At 43.2% G+C, this 21,035-nt stretch overlaps 2 protein-coding genes across 8 annotated transcripts in view; one reads left to right on the plus strand and one right to left on the minus strand.

Moving 5' to 3' along the window:
• tjp1b (tight junction protein 1b) overlaps positions 1-8,682 on the plus strand; it is a 31,504-nt gene extending 22,822 nt beyond the window's left edge. For 2 of the 7 annotated variants that reach the window (XM_041039090.1, XM_041039091.1), the window contains exons 19-28: positions 37-387; positions 730-960; positions 2,037-2,897; positions 3,267-3,358; positions 3,794-4,009; positions 4,133-4,269; positions 4,438-4,909; positions 5,086-5,303; positions 5,647-5,790; positions 6,911-8,682. In XM_041039090.1, the coding sequence (XP_040895024.1) occupies positions 37-387; positions 730-960; positions 2,037-2,897; positions 3,267-3,358; positions 3,794-4,009; positions 4,133-4,269; positions 4,438-4,909; positions 5,086-5,303; positions 5,647-5,790; positions 6,911-7,005 (2,817 nt within the window). In that variant the 3' untranslated portion in view covers positions 7,006-8,682. The remainder of the gene's footprint in view (positions 1-36; positions 388-729; positions 961-2,036; positions 2,898-3,266; positions 3,359-3,793; positions 4,010-4,132; positions 4,270-4,437; positions 4,910-5,085; positions 5,304-5,646; positions 5,791-6,910) is intronic. The other 5 variants (XM_041039093.1, XM_041039097.1, XM_041039092.1 and 2 more) reach the window with 3 other exon arrangements.
• An 872-nt stretch (positions 8,683-9,554) lies between these two features.
• zgc:101540 (hsFATP2a_ACSVL_like domain-containing protein) lies at positions 9,555-19,791 on the minus strand. Its single transcript, XM_041039098.1, has 10 exons — positions 18,786-19,791; positions 16,439-16,648; positions 15,076-15,234; positions 14,836-14,960; positions 14,532-14,726; positions 12,215-12,305; positions 11,890-12,088; positions 11,053-11,150; positions 10,788-10,918; positions 9,555-10,351 (listed from the first exon to the last, which is right to left on the minus strand). Exons 1-10 carry the CDS (start codon positions 19,261-19,263, stop codon positions 10,175-10,177), a joined length of 1,863 nt encoding a protein of 620 aa, XP_040895032.1. The 5' UTR covers positions 19,264-19,791; the 3' UTR covers positions 9,555-10,174.
• Positions 19,792-21,035: the final 1,244 nt, after the last annotated feature.

A 21,035-nucleotide genomic window follows, 5' to 3' on the forward strand; every position in this document is an offset into this window, starting at 1 on the left:
TGTGCCATGAGGTGACAGTTTCTCTGCTCTGCTCAGGCGGATGGTACTACAGAGGATGACTTGGATATCCACGATGACCGTCTGTCCTACCTGTCGGCGCCAGGCAGTGAATACTCCATGTATAGCACGGACAGCCGCCACACTTCAGACTATGAGGACACAGACACGGAGGGAGGAGCGTACACAGACCAGGAGCTTGATGAGACTTTGAATGACGAGGTGGGTCTGCCCACGGAGCCCGCCATCACCCGCTCTTCAGAGCCTGTGCGAGAAGATCCACCTGTAATTCAGGACACCCCTGGTTACCCTGGATACCAGCACCCTGTGCAGCCCGACCCAGCCAGTCGCATAGACCCAGCTGGGTTCAAGATGGCCGCGCCTCAGCAGGTAAAGTTCATATCTGGCCTTGCAGGAGGTCCACTGCAGGCTGTGCCTGTCAGAAATTAATGTATGGCTAAAAGTATATGACTGCAGAGCAGAGGAATAACTCCTTTGTGTTCAGTGTCGTGTCCTGACCTTTGTTAAGATTAAATGTCCTTTGCTAAGTCATAAACATGTTTTAGAAGCTACTGGTATGTTATCTATTCTAACCACATTTTTGTAAGTTCATTCTCTGGCTGGTGTAAAACTGAATCAGTGTAAGGAGGAAGATCATGGTGTTGGGGTGAGCTGTGCTTTGTGTGCCCTTGGCAGGCTGTGTTATAAATGTCTCTTAACAATACTTCACAGCAAGATGAGGCTGCTCTGCCCATGCCCTCGTTGCCTCCGACGGTGGTAGCGCCCCCTGCTGTTGAGCAGCCTGTACAGCTAGAGGGTATGCACCTTGAGGAGCCGCCTGCTGCAGCCGCAGCTCCTCAGGCTGACTCACTTAGCAGCCCCAGCCCTGCCCCTGAGCTTATTCAGCCCCCACCACCACCACATGAACCCCACCCGTCTGGACCGTCTGGTCCAGAACCAAAGGTACCCGCTGTTTCACCAGCCACCCGGACCGGGCCTGGGCCCCAGCCTGCTGTTTTAACTGCCTGTCTTCTCGCACATGCTTTCCACTCGCTCTCTGCATGAAATGCCCACACTGTGTGACTCACTGAGCCCACTGTGTGCCTCTGGCTCCCAGAGAAAATGTGCGACAGAGTCGTCCACATGCACCACAGTGGGCTGGGAGACCAGAAGGACTGGTACATCTGAGTCTTTGACCAGGGTGAAGACATCCACAACCAGCCCTAACTGTTGCCTCTTACTTCCTTTGCATGGCTCCTAATGTTTTTTGGGTTCCTTTCAGCTTTGACTCTCTTCTGTAGATGAACAATAGTAGCACTTACAGTGGCATCGTAGTGGTAGATGTGTCGTCCGTTGTAGTGCCAGTAGTTTGACATTGCATTAGATGCAAACTGAATGTTGGTTGCATGATGAAAGCTAACCTGCAGACAGTACTATTGGTAATGATTTCCATCAAGCAATCCTCCCTATGGAAAAAAAAAAAAACGTACATCAGCACACTGCATTATTTCTTCTGTTAAGTAATTTTGTCCTGAGTAGATGCCAACAAATGAACTTTCTTCCATAGGAAGTACTGTAACTAGATTTGCTGTCTACAGGCTACACATCATATGTTTGAAATGAGGCCTTTCAGAAATGTGCAAATTGCTTGTTAGTTCACTATTTACGAAACATGCTAACGTGTGAAATCCAGTTGTGTTTAAATGGATTATTATCATTCTTGAAAGGCATCTTGTCAAACAGGCATTCAGGTCTGTTTTTGAATAATGGATAAAGGTTTGCTTGTGTAATTGCACTTTGACTTGATGTTTGTTTAATTAGTAATTAATCTGTAGTGGGTTTTTATAATCTGGTTAATGGTATCCAATTCCAATGAACTTTTGGTTTATTTCTCAGTATTGAATTTAATCTTGAAGTCATTCTTAATCTGGTGTTGGGAAAGCATTTTTCCCTGACAGCTTTCCTACAACACGGTGGTTAGTTAAGAGCTCAAACTGATGATGTGACGGATGTATTCATTTAGTGTTGTTTCTTCACAGATGTACAAGAAAGATCTGTACAATATGGAGGACCCTGTGCGAATCAACCATGGCCTGAAGCAGTCTATGAGCTACAGTCACCAGCCGCCGTACCAGGACAAACAGCCATACCGCGAATATGACCACCCGCCTTACGGATACGATGGAGGCGGCTACGCAGAACCAAAGCCTCACAACACTGACTCTCATCTGCACTACGACAACCGTGTGCCTCATTACAACGAACAGTGGCCCCCCTATGACCAGCAGACCTCGTCCTCCCAGCCCGCAGGGTACCAGACGGGCCACCAGCAACCCATGGGCTACAACCCCCGGTCCCCCTACGAGGATGGACCAGGGAGAGACTACAGCCCCCCTCAGCCGCGCTATGATGAGGCTTCACCAGTGGGCTACGATGGCAGACCACGCCACAGTAAACCTGGGCCCATTCGTTATGATGAACCCCCACCCCCGCCCCCAACAGGCTACGATGCTCGTTCTCCTTATGAGGCAGAACCTCATGGCTTCCCCATTAATTCACCTCGATCACCGGAGCCCCCAAAGCAGTACTACGGTGACTCTGGCCTGAGGCCCACCTATATTCCTGGGCCTCCAAATCGGAGCTATAAGCCAGGGATACACGAGCCTATGATAAACTCTGAACCCACCATTCCCCCTCCTAAACCAGAGACCCTGCCCTCCCCAGGTGAGCCAGTGATGACTCCAGGCTCCAAACCCCTCCCTCCTCCACCCCGGGAAGACCCAGATGAGGACCCGGCCATGAAACCACAGTCAGTGCTCAACAGAGTCAAGATGTTTGAGAATAAACGGTCTGTTTCTATGGACAGAGCTAAAGAAGGAGGAGAATCGTCAGCGCTCAGGGTACGTTCCTCACAGAGGTGTGCAGCTGTCACCTCGATGTGCCAAACATTTCCTCCCTCAAGGTGTGACTGTAATTTAGGTTGTAGACAAAACACTCTAAAACCCTCAGTTATAAACATTGCCAAAAACATGTACTGTTGTTAGAACACTTTGCAAATAGGAAATGTAAGGATAATCAAAGAGGTGCATAAGAAAATGAATAATTACAAACACAAATGACTAAAATCTTAACTAGGAACTGAACTAACTAGGACCCTCTGCTTGTCAGCTACCATACTCAGTATCTTGTGTGCCTGCTGTCCATTCATGTGAACAAAAATCTGGATCAGATGCAAGATGTTGTACAGACACACACTCTTTGCTTTTCAGCCTGCAGATATTCCTAAACCTGTGAGTGCACCTGGCCCAGTCCTCAAAGCCAATTCCCTCAGCAACCTGGAGCAGGAGAAGTCCACCTATAGGTATGTAGTTCTCATTACAGCACCCCAGGCTGCAGAGTAGGTGGATGAAGGACAACTCCTGAGGTCCTCACAAAGGCAGCTTGGAATTCATTCATTGTTGTTTGAGTGCCCCCTAGTGGAGTTAAGTCACTGTGCAGCCAGCCAGACTGTGGTGTGCTGTGCAGAGACAACGAAGGCATGCAAACACTGAGTGTGTACTAAAGGATGGTACTTGACCCAGACTCTGCTGTGAGAAGGTCAGCACCAGTCTCATTGCTGTCCTGAGCTCCTCACTTTCTCTGGGATATCCAGATTATTTTCAAACATGCTTGATCATTTCAAGACTTGATGTCTTCCATCAAACTATTGCTCAGCAGGCTTTGGGTCAATCCTACTGTCTGTCCCTGCTGTTCTCTCTGCAGCTGTTTTACTGGTTTCTTTTGGCTGTGTCTGCAGGGCTCCCGAGCCACAGAAGCCCCATACTAAACCTCTGGACGATGTAGTGCGTTCCAACCACTATGACCCAGATGAGGACGAGGAGTACTACAGGAAACAGTTGTCCTACTTTGATCGCCGTAGCTTTGACAGCAAAGCCATGGGCCAGCCCCCCCCTGGAATCAACCGCTTCCATGATCTGCCCAAACCAGCTCAGCTGTCCTACCCGTACAGCAGGTACACCTCACCTCATGCCAGCAGTGTTGGCTGATGTACAACATTTCTGAGCCCTGTACTCACAGTAACTGCACAATCATTATCATTTTTATTAACTGTATTGTTTGTGTCCTCTTACTGCAGGGTCGAGTCTGCAGAGAAGGTGAGTCCAGTGGAGAAAAGATATGAACCCCTGCCCCAAATCAGCCCCTCCTCTCAGTATGGGCCCCCGGCCTCCACCATCCCACCTAACACACTGCCCAAACTCAGCCCCAATGATGGTAAGATCTCTGACTTTTCCTTTTTACTATTTAATGACAATGTATCAGTTAATTGAGAAAATAACTTGAAGATTGTTTTATTGTGCTCACGGTAAATAAAATGAAAGCATGATCTAAGCTAGATTGTGAAGACTGTATTTAAGTGATTGTATCTTCTCACATTTCCAGCTAACTCCGTACCTGAACCGTTGAGCTCACCCAATCCTAAACCTGAGCTGGCAGCTCTCAGGCCAGCCAGCAGGGATGAACCCACGCCAGGTGGCTACCTGCCCCCGAGGGGCCTCCCCGACAAATCCCCCGTCAACGGCACTGATGCAGCACCCCCAAAGACGCTCGGTGCTCCTGCTCCAACTAGCTATAACCGCTACGTCCCCAAGCCTTACACCAGCTCAGCCCGGCCCTTTGAGCGGAAGTTCGAAAGCCCCAAGTTCAACCACAACCTGCTGCCCAACGACACACAGGTGAAGACTGACCTCCTCAGCAAGCCCAGTGTGGTGAGCGGCGGCGGTGGGAAGCCTCAGCTGTCACCACAGCCCCTGGATCACGACAGCGGCCTGGACACCTTCACACGCACTATAGACAACAGGCCCAAATACCAGCACAATAACATCAATGCCATCCCCAAGGCCATCCCTGTAAGGTAAGACAACTCTTTCCCATCTTGCAGCAGGAGTATGTTCTCTGAGGGTGATTACTGAGTTGCTGAAAGTCAGAATGATACTTGTTTGTTCTCTGGAGCTTTCTCTTATGTCCTCTGCTGCACATTATTCTCTGCCCACACTGTTTTGACTGATGATGCCAACTTCTGTCCCTCAGCCCCAGCGCTCTGGACGATGACGACGAGGATGAAGGGCACACAGTGGTGGCCACGGCCCGGGGCATCTTCAACTGTAACGGAGGGGTCCTGAGCTCTATCGAGACGGGCGTCAGCATCATCATCCCCCAGGGTGCCATCCCCGAGAGTGTGGAGCAGGAGATTTACTTCAAGGTGTGCCGGGACAACAGCATCCTGCCCCCCCTTGACAAGGAGAAAGGTCAGTACTGCACTGCTATACAGATCTTCTCTATATCCCAAATATGTCAAGGAACAGAAAGTCACTACATCTGAAACAGAAAACACAATCTGTAAAACTTTGGTTACACAGTTATGTGCTTTTATGTAGAATAACATCCATGTCAGTATATTTCAAATTAACATTTAGAACCAGGGGAGTGTGCTTACTTAATTAACCCGGCATGTCACTTAGCCGTTAATTCTCAGTCACCATGAAGGCCTGGCAGCGCACCCTCTTGGCTGGGTAGTAGATAATCCTGTGTGCTGATTAACTGCTGCATGTTTAATTTGTGGAATTTAAATCTTGTTGTGCATCTGTGCAGGAGAAACGCTGCTAAGTCCGCTGGTGATGTGTGGCCCTCATGGACTCAAGTTTCTGAAGCCTGTGGAGCTGCGCTTACCTCACTGTGCGTCCATGACCCCTGATGGTTGGTCTTTTGCTCTAAAATCCTCCGACTCCTCGTCGGGTACGCTGTCCTCTCTGTCCTTTTGGGGTCTGTGGGCTGCCTTTGGTGATATGAGAGGAGAGTTTCTTGGTGTCTGACTCATTTTAATCATCTCATGTTTTCCACATTCCCCCTCTTTTCTTCACCATGCATGCTCTGTTTGGACTTATGTTGTTTTGCATTGGGCTACCTAACAGGATCAAAAAACAATGTTGCTCATCAAACTCCACTGTCACTCAGACTACCAATTTATAGCTTGACTGATTTAATTTGAGTCCATCAACAGAAAATTAATTGACACCATTTTGATAAAGGATTAATGGTTTTAAGTCATTTGTCAAGCAAAAATGCCAAACCTTGTTCCAGCTCCTCAGTTTGCTGCTTTTTTATGCAATATTGAACTGACTATCTTTTGATAATCATCCATTTTTTATTTTCTGACTTTTAACAGACAGTGCAGCAGTTAAATGAGAAATCTGTATCAGTTTTCAGTTTTTTTGTTTGTTGTCCCAGTTTAACAGGCCAATCCAGTTTCTTGACCAGTAAACTGTAATGGTACTGTAATAGTACTAGACACAGGTTTTATTTTCAGTCATTGCCCACAATGCAACTCAACCATTGACAGTTCAGTTGGAGATTGTTGGAGTTCCCTGTTAACATATATATCCATTCTTCCCTGATTTGTTAACCAGCCTTTCCTTTTTGGTTTTAATGTGTCCTCACTTAACTTCTCTCAGCAACAAAAAACGTACGACCATCTGATCATGCAGCAACACGTACATGTTTACACGTGATGAGCTGTGAGGAACAGTAACTGGACTCCAGCTCATTCGGTGGCATATAAATTAATGTATGAAATAACTGTGCTTTAACATTCATTAAATGAATTAACAATTAAGCATTAACTAATCTCATGAACTCTTGGTGAGCAGCAAGAATCCATGCATTCATATCCTGCATTCATTTGTGTTAAATCATTGAAATGGCCAGAGGTCCATGCTCCTATTGAGACTTACTGAGGAACAGAAAAAAAAAAAAAAAATCTGTTGTGTTTTGAGCTTTTACTTTGTTTTTGTTTTCTGTATTTTAAGATGAAAGAAGGTTTCCCAGCAGCTGACGTCACTGTCTCTATTTCCTGCAGGTGATCCCAAAACCTGGCAGAACAAATCTCTCCCTGGAGACCCAAACTACCTGGTGGGTGCAAACTGTGTGTCTGTGCTCATTGACCACTTCTGAAGAGGGCAACAGCTGGCCTGTTACTGAATGTGATAAATCGGGGACCTCAGTTGCCCCTGCTGTGCTTCCTGCACCGTGGCGGGGTGCACGATGCTTGATGAAGTATGAACTTGATACTCTCACGTTGTTTACTGTGCCCAAAATTTGGAAAAAAAAAAAAAAAAAAAAAGAGAGAAACAAACTCATACACTTGAGGAGAGTCGGAGGAGTCCAGCATCTCCAAGGCTGTTCTCTTGTTTTGTTTTTTTGGTTTTTTTTTGGTGCTTTCAAGGCTTGCAAAAAATAAAGATTAAAAGAAGTTATTTAAACAAAGGAACTGAAGTTGGAATGCATGACCAGTGCACAGACTGAATAATCTCATTTTGACATTTTTTAGCTAATTTTGTAAAAGGGTCAGAGCAGTGCAAGGAAAAGGAGAATTTTGGAAACTCGTTTAATATTGCAATGGGATTTTTGCGTACTGTAAGAAAAAATAAACACTCACAAACAGCAAAGTTGGTATATGCAAAACTTTTGTTTGTGAGTTCTGTGGTCATGTGTTTCACTCATGAAGGATCTCTGAGGACTTGAGAAATGCTGAGCCTGACTCATAAAAGATGTAGGCATCATAAAGATTAAAAAAAAAATAATAATAATAATAATACGAAGAATGAAGGTTAAGTATTAGTATCAGACACCCGTTTGTTCTGACGGGGTTCTCTCTGTTTAAAACTGATGTTTTGTAGCAATGTTTTACCGTAGATAAATATACTGACTTGATTTTACAAACTCCTGCTGTCTAGAGATCTATGCATGTGCTATGACTCAGGTCCAGAAGCCTGCTACTACTAAGTTCAACACATGAAAATCCCATCGTACACTGCAAGCAGTGATGCCTTATCTGCATATTAACTTTTCAGTGAAACTTTAAAACATCGGATCCTTCAGTTATAGCGATCACTACGGAAGAAAAAGTTGTCTCTGCATTTTCTCATAACCAGTGAACTTGGATTTAGCACACGAGAATAATTGAGGCTGATGAAAAGGTATGCTTTCTTTTACTGCTATGCATATGAAGTCTGAGGAAATACAAAAAGCTAGAAGATGTTTAAATTGTGGCTGTACATATTGCTAGCATATGGCCTTGGTTCTCTGTAAATGAACTTTTGTACATCTTTGTTATTTTGTATAAAAGAGAAAATGTTTGTTAAAAAAGACAAAGCGGTTACATTGGTTATGTTTGTATTCTGGTTATACCCCTGAGCCTTGGAACTGACATAAGCAGTAATAAGTCCGACTTTTCTACCAACATATACACACACTACTTAAGGCATTTTTAACAGTCAGAAAACTTTTTATTCTTATTTACAAAATAGAGAAGTGCTTGGTTTAAATGATTTTAAAAGATGTACTTGAGGGGGTCTGCTGTGAAGAGTGGTCCCTTCCTTTATTTGTGATACTGGATGCTGTATTGTGTGCCCTGAAATGTATTTTTGTACTAATAGACAATTTATTATGGCACATCAGTACTATTTTCTTTTGATATGATAACACTGCTTCAACCCAACACTAGTTTATTTTCCTGTGTGGCTGACATTCTTTTTATTTATTTTGTCTTTCGGTTCAACTTTTTTTTGTTTTTTCCTTTGCAACACATTTCTAAGTATACCACTGTATTAATAAATAAATTCATTTTTAAAGTAACTGCTCCTTGGATTCAAGTGTTGTATGTGTCGCTCCAAAAAACATCCAGATGTTTTATGTATCAGCACACCCACACCGTTTCTCTGCCAAGGGGCTCAAAAGATTCCTTTGTGGTTTCAGAATTGTATTAACAGTACGCAATGCAATGAATCACGTTCTGTTCTATTCACAGCTGCTGCTTTAACACATTCAGCATGTTAATTCAATGAAGTGAGCAGTCAGGTGGATTATTCTGCAGATGTAAAGAGTAAATCCACTGCAGACCATCTTCATCTAAAGATGCTGCATCCTGTTGGTTCACTAACTACAACTGCACTTTGTGTTCTGTAAAAATGAAATGGAGACTCATCAGACCAGACGTTTTTCCAACTTTCTATTGTCCAATGTTGGTGAGCCTGTGCAAATTGTGGCATCAGTTTCCTGTTCTTAGCTGACAGGAGTGGCACCCGGTGTGGTCTTCTGTTGCTGTAGCCCATCTGCCTCAAGGTTGGACGTGTCGTGAGTTCAGAGATGCTCTTCTGCATACTTTAGTTGTAACAAGTGGTTATTTGAGTTGTTGTTGTCTTCCTATCAGCTCGCTGGATATTTTCTCTTTCTCTTCCTCAGTTTGAAGTGAAGTAACAGTAAGCAAAACCAATTTTTAAGCCGAGGAGGCCTTTAAGAAGTTCAGTGTCAGACAACTTCACTTCTTTTACTTGATCTGCAACCAAACCATTTCCTTGATGTTGACATTTTTTTTTATGTTTGTCATGTGGACAAGCTTGTGACAAAGTCTGAGTATTGGTCTGTCTCAAAAGTTTGTGTAGGTCAGTCACCTCAGCAGAGTGGGGTAATGTGGTTACAAGAGCACACAGGCAGCTTGTAGATTAACAACAGAGCAGAATAACCTGGCATTTATTCTCTTACCTCACACGACAAAGCTGCATGTTAACAGTATGGGCCATTAGCACACACACACACAGTTTGATAAAGCAAACAATGGCTGTGCTCAAGATCAGTGCAAAGGTTCACTGATAAACCCACAACAGATTGTATCATATGTGACATAAGTAGGTTTAATAGGTTTAATGTAAATCTGTGTAATAGCTGGCCTAATTAAAAAAAATTGCTGCATCTTCAATCTAATGCAAAAAAAATCTCTAGATAATAGTAAATTCTGGCTTTAAAAAATAAAATGATACAAGTCATCTGGCTGACCATAAATTGAGAGTGAGGGGGGAAAAGATAATCAGAGTTTAATTATTAAAAGTACAACAGTGGCAGTGAGACATACCTGTATAACACATGCTGTCAGCATTATGGAGGACATTTACAAAACTGTAGAGATGAACAGTAGTTGTGTTACTTTAAAAAAAAAAAAAAGTGGTCTCTTAAAATGTGTGACCTTTAAAGTCAGTCTGCCCCTGAGATTAGTTGACTGTGTTAAAAATGTCCATGAGCGAGCTGTTAAATCTCTGTAAACAAACGGGTCACCTGACAACTTGCGTTAGAGCTTGATTTCCCTAGAAACTATTGCTTTGTAGATCTCCTCAGTCAGGGGAACGTAAGTCTTTTTCTCTGGGTCGAGGAAGTATAAAGGGTCTTTGATCTGCGCTGGGTGGAATCCCTCCTCAACCAGCTTCACTTTCTTCATCTTGAACGTCCCCGTCATCTCCAGGCACGGCTACAAAACACAGTTTGCCAGGTTCAGAAACTTTTCAGTCCAACAGAAATTTTTAAAAACGGCAACAAACAGAGGAACAGCAAACTAGGGATGCATTGTTTGATTGATGATCAGGTTTAGTGTCTTATTATCTGTAATAAAACCGGCCACATGATTCTGTACTGGAAAATGCAGAGGAGCTGGGAGACTTTTCAGCCCTGAGCACTGTCTGCAGTCTTCCTCACAAACTGCATACAGCCTAGACTGGCTTTAAGGAAGCAAACTGAATTGAGCACAGAAGTTTTGTTACAAACAAATGAGATACAATCCAAGCCACAGCAGATCAAGGAGAAGCCTCTGATAACAAGTGCAGCAATAATGCTCACTTCCACCTTAAAAATGTTTCCAAAACCTTTTTTTTATGAAATAGGATGTAAGTGCATGGCACTTTTGTTACCTGAATTCTGATGAATCGAGGTCTTGCGTAAGCTGGGAGGTAGGTGACGACCTGCTTGTAGGTGTCCAAACAGTCAAAAGTTTCTCCTTCTTTCAAAGTGACTGCTGCCATGCCGATCCGTCCCTCGTGACCTTATCAGAGTGTTTGATTCACATGCAGCAGATTTTAAAATGCACAGAAAGCCTATTCAGTATCTGTGTTCATTTTCTCTTTGTAAAACCTAAGTGAAACATTTCTACAAGACCATTTATGACAGTGTTTTTACCTTCAACTTTAACACCGTAGACATTTGCCTCCAAAATGCAGTGGGCCATTGTGAGAATGTCTGCAACCTCCGATGTGGCGACGTTCTCTCCTTTCCATCTATAAAAAAGGCACAGACAGTTTTTCATCAAATAAACACGCAAAAAACAAAAATAAGTCGAGCAAACAACTTGTGCATCATGCAATCCCCCATGACCTACTTATTGGTACCAAACTGAGACAAACTGTAAAGATATCTTAATTTGCTTGGTAAGAAATTAACTCACAGTGTATGATTTAGAGCTGTGCAAGGTTAAATTTTTAACTATATCATCCCTCAAAATTAACACTGTCGACAATGAGTTGTCTAAATCTGATCCAACTACACTGAAACACTAAAAGGAAAACAGCTACATCTACACAACTTAGTTCTCTTGTTCAGCACAATTGTGCATCACAGCAAATTAGCAGACAGTGTCGGTTAAACCCCATTTAATAAAGCTCAAATCTTTTTGTTCTCTTTTACATATTTCTCCCTTGTGTACAGCGTAAAATAGACTTGGTCAAAACTGAATCAATGGTGTCATCCTTTAGAGCAGGGGTGTCCAAACTGTTCCACAAAGGGCCGTGTGGCTGCAGGTTTTTGTTCCAACCAATGAAGAGCGCACAGTTTGACCAATCAACTGTTGAAGGCTGAGATCGATTGATTAAATGAGTCAAGTCTGGTGTGCTGCTGCTTGGTTGGAACACAAACCCTGCAGCCACACGGCCCTTTGTGGAACAGTTTGGACACCCCTGCTTTAGAGAAAATGAAAACAACAAAACCTCAAAGATCTACACAAAATGAGTCACAACTTGCCTGAAAGTGTCACCAACTCGATCCTGGAAGTACACAAAGTTCTCATGGTCAAACCGAAGCAGGTCGCCAGTGTTAAAGTACAGGTCGCCTTTTTTCAATACATCGCGAAGCCTCTTCTTCTCCGTCTGTTGCTTGTTACCAGCGTACCCAACGAAGGGAGACCTCTGGGTTATCTTTCCCACCAAAAGTCCCGTTTCACCTGAAAGAGGGTACATAGACCCAAGGTCTTCAAGTAGCTCGTTTTGTACAAACAACAATAAAAGAGATAAAAGCAGCATAACGCAGGTGTGGCACAGATTTGTGTCGGCCTGTAACACTGACTCACCTCTGGCCGCCTCGATGCACAGACCCTCAGAATTTCTGACAGGTTCTTCCTTCTCAGTGTCAAACTTGATTAAAGTGTAGGGGAAGAAAAACTAAAAAGAAAAAAAAGAACAAGTTAATCAGTTAAAAGGAACTGGTTTAACTAAGAGTCTGCAGTGAAGCTAGCGTCTCTGCAAGGCTGTACTTAGGCACAGCTGTGCTATGAGCTAAATATTAATGCTAACACGCTTACAATAACAAAAGCTAACATGCTTATGGTTAGAAGGTATAATGTTTACCATGTTTAGTAACTTAGTTTAGCGTGTTAGCATGCTTTTATTAATTAGGCCGGCACTATTCACGACCGATGTTTATTTCATTAGCTTTGCAGGTATTTGGTCATAAACCAAGTACTTTCCATATTTGGCGAAGAGGTGGTTACTCTACGGGTCAGCCGGCCGAGAATCCGGCCACTTAGCTCGGAACAATCGAGCTAGCCTAAGGCTAATCAGCTAGGCTAACAAGCTAAGCGGCAGCTACATCCCACACACGACAGTCCCCAAGTCCGACCCGACTAGCTCGACCCCGTACGACCGCGACACACAGCGTACAACAGAGATCATAATGTTGCTGCTGTGTTTTATCAAGCGGGGAGTTGTAGGTTTCAGCAGTGAGGATCACTTCCGCGTTCAAAAAGCTGCAGTTCCTCGGCTGCCGCTGGGGGCTGGCTCCAGAAGTGAGCAATTCTCCACCCCATGTTAAAATAGCTAACTTTACAGCCTAAAAATGTTTTGTTATTTGGGCTTAGAATTCTTACATAAATTAGGGCGCAGTTACGTTTAGTGACAGCTCCATAGACAGTGACTAGCAGCTGGCTCTTTACTAAAGCATCGGCTGAGCTAGGCGGCTACATCCAGAGGCCTCCGGCTACCTGCAGCGGTTGACAGCGGCTGCAGTGTCCGTGTTTGTTTGCCAATGTTCGGATAGGTTTTTGTGACATATAGGGCTTTTTGTAGTGTAGACTGTACTAACCGACCGTCGAAGGAGTCTGTGTTGCAGTTTTTTCGGTAAGTAAACTTCTCACTATTTTACCTGGATGTTTGCAGTAATTAGCATGTATTAGCATATTTTGCCGCTAGCTTATGACATAATTGCCGATTTATGGTCGCTGCTGATACAGATGGAGGACCGGAGCAGCTAATGTTAGGAACGCTGTTGCGGTGTGTTCCGTTCTCTCAGAGTCCGTTTATTGCAGGAATACTAGGCTACAATTTAATTTCATTTTTCTGTTTAAAAAGTCTGACATGGCCAGAGCAGCTCCGTCAGTCAGCGGCTGCTGTTGTTTGTGTGCTGCTGTAAGTGGATAGTGGGTGGAGGCAGCGGTGAAAGCCGGTAAATATTAAACATTTTAATATACTATTATTATCGTTATTCTTATTATCATTAATAATAATAATGTTTTAAACGTTTTAATATATTTTATTAATATGAAATCATAATGATTTTTTCACAGTTAAATAATAGGCTAAAAATACATTTCCCCCCACAACTCCACCAAACCCTGCAGCTCCACCTAAAACCTCTCTAAAACAGTCATGTTTAACACACAGCAGCTCGCAGTTGTACGGGGTCAAGCTAGTCGGGTCAGACTCGGGGACTGTCTTGTGGTGAATGTAGCTGCCGCTTAGCTTGTTAGCCTAGCTGATTAGACTTAGGCTAGCTCCGATGCTCCGAGCTAAGTGGCCGGGTTTTCGGCCGGCTGACCCGTAGAGTAACCGCCTCTTTGCCAAATATGGAAAGTACACTCCCACTAAAATCCAAGATGGCGCAGCTCAAATGCCCATGGTTTGGTCACAAAACCGACTCCCCGAAACCAATGGGTGACGTCACGGGTGCCACGTCCATGTTTTCTATAGTCTATGGTTTTAAACGGAGCTGCTCTGTCCATGCAATGTCATTACAGTGAATAGGGGGACATGTCTGCACAAAATTTCATGGTAGTATGTCCATTAGTTGTAGAGACATTTCACTCAAAACCACAAAGGAAAAGTCAGAGAAATACCAACGTTTTTAGGATTCATCGTCTTGGGACTTTGAATGTCTGTAGAAAATTGTAATATTTTAATATTTGTTCAAATATTTCAGTCTGGTGTCCTGACAGAGGACCACAATGGAAATAAGCCTTCTGGCTTTACTGTGTTTTCATCTTCAGTGATTTACATTTAATGGTGGCAGTGTAGCATTATATGTGTTGTTAGTCATTCATTCATTCATTCAGACCATCCAAAGAACCACACCTCTACCATGACTAAAAACACCAGACATGTTCCTCTACCTACTCTGTGGACAAAGTTGACTCTCCCCACTGCACCGATCTTGGACGTGTAGTTTATGAAGCCGATGTTTCCCTCTGTGGCAGCGTACAACTCTCTGACTTTAATGTCACCAAAGCGATGCAGAAACTCCGACCATATGTCTGTCCGGACTCCGTTGCCGATGGCAATCCTCACTTTGTGGTTCTTCTCATTGTCTTTCTGCAAACAGTGAAATGCATTCTGATTGGCAACAGAGACATGCAAAAACATCCACCACTGGAACAGTACTTGATTTATTTAACCACAAGTTGGTCTGGATTCCTTTCACCTTGGGCGTGTTGCAGAGGTAGCGCATTGTTTCACCAATGTACTGCATCACTGTCACATTATACTTCCTGCAGTCGTCCCAGAACTGAGAGGCAGAGAACTTTCTCCTTAGAATAATGGTCATACCTGCAATTGACATGAATTCACACAGCTTTCATCTTACTGCAAACATGATCACCTCCCAAACTAGGTGTGTAAATACTTTTGTTCTTATATTTGCGAGGATTAAGAGGATCGTTACCTCTCTCGATAGCTCCAGTCATCCCGATGAGGAAGCCTGCACTGTGATACAGAGGCAGGTTGATGTAGAAGATGTCCTCTGATGTGACTCCACACGCCGCCTGGATGAAGGAGGCGGCCCACACCCTCTCATGGGTGACAACGGCTGCTTTAGGCAAACCTTCCAAGGTCAGAGAATAACAAATCATCTCAGGCTCTTCACCCACAGATACTTATCAACCCACTCCTGCAGTATGATCCACTTCTCTGCTGTTCATTCATTGACTGCGTACTAGGCACATTTTCATTTAAAGCTGCATTAATCAATATTTCTATCAACAATGAACGAAATTATATCTCATCTTTCAGCTCACTGTTTCGATTTTACGGCAGCACAACTGTACTGTTTCAATTCACAACCCTCATATAGCAACGTTTCCGGACACAGCAGGCTGATGTTTTCAGCAAAAAAAAAAAAAAAAAGAGCTCTATAACCCCACTGTGTGCTACCTGCTCAGCACCAAACAGTCAAAGTTAGCGACTATCTGATGAACGTAGAGGAGCATTTAGCAGCTTAGGAGCAAAATACTTACTACCCCGGGATTTGGTGCAGGTGGCCAGAAACAAGGCTCCAGATAAACACTAATATTGTTCCTTGTCTGCGTGTCTTTTTACAGCCGCCTTTCATGTCTATAGCAGGTGACCTACAACTACCAGACCTATGACTTGCAGAGTACAAGTTCTTTATAAAGAAACTCATTCTCTGGGGACATAAGTTAGCCCAGTGGCAAAGACACATACTATGTAGGTGCAATGTTACTTCAATTCGATTATGGCTCAGGGACATTTTTTTCCCCTTTTGTCTTTCACTGCTTTTCCAGTCTGATTCTCTACTATCACTGTCAAACAGAGGCAAATGCAAAAAAAAAGACAAATCTTTAAAAAGAAACTCTGTAAGGACCAAAATGTTAATGTGCTGGTTCAATAAATTCCTTAAATGCAAGAGCACTGTGTGGGAAGATATTGACTGTCTAACACTCTTGCATAAAAAGTATTGAATGTGCAAATCCCTTTCCTAATCTGCAACAGTAGAAATGTCAAACAATAAAAAGGCAAGTTAAAGTATCTGAAAATCGGACTAACTCATGTATGCACACTTCACAGAACTGAAAGTCTCTTAAAGATTGTTTGTGGAGTTTCTGACCTCTAGTTATGGTATTGAGCAGTTTTCCAATGACTGGGTGCCCGTTACAAAAAAAGAAATAGGCAGCTATGACAAGATACGCAGCAATGTTCCAGCAAAGGTGGGCAAGAGATCAATTGCCATTGTCGTTAGTGCACATTTTGACTTTTTGTTGTATTTTCAGAAGAGTTTCCAGCTGTACCTGTGGTGCCTGACGTGTAGATATACAGAGCAGTGCTCCTGATATTGACGTTGGACCTGAGGTCCCGGGACAGAGGCTGAACTGAGGCCTGGGAGATCTTGTCAGACAAAGAGTTGATGCCCTCCACACTGCAGCTGTCTGATAGGAGGTACACACTGATACCCTGCTCTCTCAGCGTCGGTAAGACCTCCTCCACAGCGTCCAGCAGCTCTGCAAATACAGAAAACTATTCAGCTCCATACAATGTGTCAGAGCGCTCTGTTACGCAATGCTGCACATGTAGGCCTGCATCATGTTTCCTCAGGTCCCACTGGGATACGAGCACATGGTGCAGACAGTTCAGCTCAAATTAATGCATTTCTCAGTAGTGAAACTGTAGTGCCAATAATGGGAGTGCAGAGAAACCAGTTTTCTGAGTGCAGTGCTTCCTCATATGAGCACACCAACACCAATTGAAGTCATTCAAACTTTTGTTCCTGAAAACATTTGCTTTGACCGCTAAATTGTCCTGGGAAAAACCTCTTTTCTGGTCTACATTCTTAGAAATGTTTACTACTGTAAAAACCAGACAGGTCTGGTTTTAAAACAGAGTTTGGAATAAACAGCACAGAGGAGAGAGAGAGAGAGAGAGAGAGAGAGAGAGAGAGAGAGAGAGAGAAATAAATAAATAAATAAAGACGCAGTACTTGTGCTATGAGTCTACAATCTTCATCAGTATCTTCATATCAGCATATTGTGGTTCACAGTTCTCCAGGTGTAAATATTTAAGAGGTTAGATAACACCAAAATGGCTTGAGTTCTCAGAGTCCAGCTGTGATAATATGCATTTAAATGTTTCCTAAAACACAAAAATAACCATTTCAGATCACACAGCAGTAAACATGCATTTCAGTTTTTATCCTGTTCATCATCAACAGCCTTTTGGCAGTGGTACAAGCTGCTAATGAAGGATTTACAAGCCGTGTTAGTCCTTACCACCATACAGCTATAACTACTAGCAACATGTGGTGTGATAACTGATCTGAAAATCAGAATGTAAAATGCTTGGGTGATGCTAAGTAACCATTTTAATTATGTGTGGGAAGTTTAATCTGCAGCAACCAAGCCAACGGTAAATCTGTGGTAACTTGAATAACCACTGATCTGTTTGGTAATATTCATCCCTACATCCCAATATTTTTTTTAACAAAATCCAGCCTTAAACCTTTTATTATCCCAGTTTATGCTGGTTTAACACGGCGCATACTCCTAAATACATTTATGGAACTATACTGGTTGGTTCCTGGGGCTTAAGACAAAATATAATGAAAGCACCATATGCAGTCTGCTGTGTGCCATAGGTTTCATGGGGCCACTGATAGCAATACACTGTATTCATGGCTTATCAAATATTTTTGTACATTACATGTTTGCAATCATTACTTGCAAGGTAAACACAGTTCTGACACGGATGATATAGATGAATGTATGTGAGTAACAAAGACTTGACACTGAATTTTGTTAAGAATAAAGTTGTCAGTGGTGGAATGAGACAGTTACTCAAAGTACCAATAAAACAATATAAAAATACTCCACTACAAGTCCTTTATTTAAAATTGTACTTATATAAAAGTACATAAGTATGACCATCTGAATATACTTAAGTATAAAAGTAAAACCACTAATTCTTGAAAACTGGCCCCCTGTGATCAATATGTGAGTGTTAGATTATTACTGATGCATCAGTGTGTAAGCAGCATGTTACTGTTGTAGCTGCTAAAGATGGAATTAGTTTTAACTGCTTTACTAATGTTCAGTTGTCCCCAACCTAGGTGCCGGATCCCTCCAACGGGTCATAAGATGAATCTGAAGGGGCCTTTAGATGATTAAGAAGGAAAGAAAAAAAAAACAAAGCTCTGCTGCAGATTTAATAAGACTTTTTGGGGGAAATATTCTCTAATCTCTGTGTGTTTTGTGAAATATCAGAGAATTTTTCCTTTGTGCTCTGAACAGTTATTTAACTGAAACCACCTGGGAGGGGAAATATCACTTTGGTGGAACTGCTCACACCACAGGAGACGTTTCAGACATCTTTAGTGTGAAAAGTGGTTTTTCTAAGTGGTCACAAGCCTCCCCAAAAAAAGTTTAATATTTCTCTCTGAAACGCACTGAAGTAGAAATACAGTAAATGTGGAAGTTGCACAGCATGGAAATACTGAAAGCAGCAGCATGGTTGTACTTTGAACTCTGCACTTCAGTCAGGAGCAAACGCGCTTATGAAGCAATGGTGGAGGAAACCAAAAGGTCAGAGAGCTGCTCTTCTTTTCTGCGCCCCTGACACGTTTACCGACGCCTTACTGTACTTTACCTGGAGAGGCGATGATCACTTTGGCCCCGCAGCAGGAGAAGCAGTGCAACAGAGACTTGGATCTAATGTTAAAGTTGAGCAGAGCTGCCGGACAGCCCAACTTGGCCAAACCGAGCCAAGTCCACACGAAACTGGGCTCGTTGGCAAGAAACAAGGCGACCGTGTCCCCCTCCTTCAGCCGTGCATCAGCCTGCAGAGCTCTGGCCACCTTGTTGCTCTGTTTATCCACTTCGCCATAAGAATAATCGCGCCCTTCGAAGTGCAGAAAGATCTTAGAGGGATGCCTCTTCGCCGCATCCAAGAAGCAGTCCAAGATGCTGTAAAAGGGTTTGATTCTCTTGTATTTGACGAGCCTGATGCCAAGTTTGATGCTCCTCAAGATGTAGACGCAGTCCTCGCCGAAGTACGGGAAAAAAGTTTTGAGGAATGAGAGGGACAGAATAGCCAGGCCGGCTAAGACGGTGAACCAGATGTACATTTTGCAGGGCGCACTACGCAGCAGGCATCTGCCGGCGAGAGACGGAGGAGGTGGAAATGTGTTTCAGCTCAGCGAAATTTGTGACAAAGTTCACTCCCTGCACCCAGGGCGGCGCTCAGCTCTGGGCCCCTGACCCCTCCTTCATTCCGGAATGTCTTCTAGTTGCCAGATCGGGTGTTTTCACATCCACTTTGGACTTTATTTTACTCTCATTTCTCTCCTTTTTTTATTATATTCCCGTTTTCTGTTGTTTCTCTTCTGTTTTGTTGTGCAACACTATCAGCAGCGACAGAAAGTGATTAAATAAACAGACAAACATGGAGAGAGAAGCTCTGCGTTTCACTCTGATTTACACCTGCGACACCTCCAGGTTAGGGCAGTAAGCTGCAGTTAGGTTCCTAGTAATTATCTTCTTCTTTTAAAATAGGACATGAAGTGCCAGCAGCAGCAATAAGACAGAAATCCACTCGTGCATTGGCAACAGAAGTCATAAAACATTATAGAAACTCTGCAAATGGCAACCCTCATTATAAATCCGCAATCTGAGCAAGTGGTGGGCGTGAGCTCCTTAAACTGAACTTTATTTGTCTCCTGATTTATAAGGAGGAGCTTAGACACACACACACACGCTCAGTTCAGTTTGTGTGAGACTGTCAGAGATGGTATTATTGATCAAACTGCAAATGCCTCGCGTGGAGCAGGGTAACAGCGATTATTTTCATTACTAATAAGTCAGTTTTTCCAGAAAATAAATTCAATGTTCAGTCTATAGAAGTGTTGTGAAAAAATGCCTTTTCTAACTTCTCCAGACCCAGGGTCATGTCTTGTTATGTCCAACCAAGAGTCCAAAATCCACAAAAACTGAATTTAAAATAACCTGAGTCTTAATTGGCTGGAGTCAGGAAATGTTGGCATTTTGTTGTTGCTGATCAATGATTAGTTGATAATCAAAACTGTCATTTGGCTTTGATCAAAATGACTGATTGTTTCATTAGACTGGAGTTTAAGTAATTTGCTACTTGCTACATTACATACTGTTATAGTGGTGAATTTCAAAAGCTGACGTGAAGCTGAATGGTACTCAGCTTATCCTGATATGTCACATCTGTGAAGCTGAGTTTGTAACTGTAGTTTAATTATTTGCTGCCTAAATTGTTGCATCACTGACAAACAGTGCATCACAATTTGATGAGTACATTGTGTCACATGAATGTCTGTACAGACATTGTTTGCAATCCATCCAGGAGCTGTTGAAATAGTTCACTCGGGACCAAAGGGATGGATTTCCTATGTGGCTGCATCCCTAAATCCACTCTGCTAACTAGGCTAAAAGTCATGATGGCACAGAAAAACTGTATTAGCAAAGTTGAGGATCACTGGGAGACATTCAGCAATACTGACTGAGAGATACTGGATGTTTGGCTAACGTCACAGATCGTGGCCTTAATGACCATGGTTAAATCTAAACCTCCTAAACCTTTCTGCAGCTCAGGATGATTTTGTCCTGACAACAAAACACATGAGGGAGAAAAAGGACCAGAGGTTGTAGACTTACAAAGTGAGAGGAACACGATAGAGGAGGACGGTGCCTCTGTTGATGTTGCACATTTTCAGTACTAAAACTGAGGTGGAATTTACAGTCTTCGCTGACCTTGTGGTTAATGAGGTTGTTCTCCCGGCCCGAGCTGCCCGGCTTTAGCCCCTGTGTGTGTCTTTATCTGTCAAGGTCTCCTCTCACACCACAACCTAGGTCACCCTGGTTAGTGGTGACC

Source organism: Toxotes jaculatrix, chromosome 5 (assembly GCF_017976425.1).
Source record: "Toxotes jaculatrix isolate fToxJac2 chromosome 5, fToxJac2.pri, whole genome shotgun sequence".
Lineage (NCBI taxonomy): Eukaryota > Metazoa > Chordata > Actinopteri > Toxotidae > Toxotes > Toxotes jaculatrix.

Coding starts and splice junctions, on each gene's coding strand:
- zgc:101540 (XM_041039098.1), bottom strand. CDS start 19,263: ATGTACATCTGGTTCACCGTCTTAGCCGGCCTGGCTATTCTGTCCCTC. Junction 15,235..16,438: donor CTACACGTCAGGCACCACAG/GTACAGCTGGAA, acceptor TGACCTTGGAAG/GTTTGCCTAAAGCAGCCGTT. Junction 12,306..14,531: donor GAGTCAACTTTGTCCACAGA/GTAGGTAGAGGA, acceptor TTTTCTTTTTAG/TTTTTCTTCCCCTACACTTT.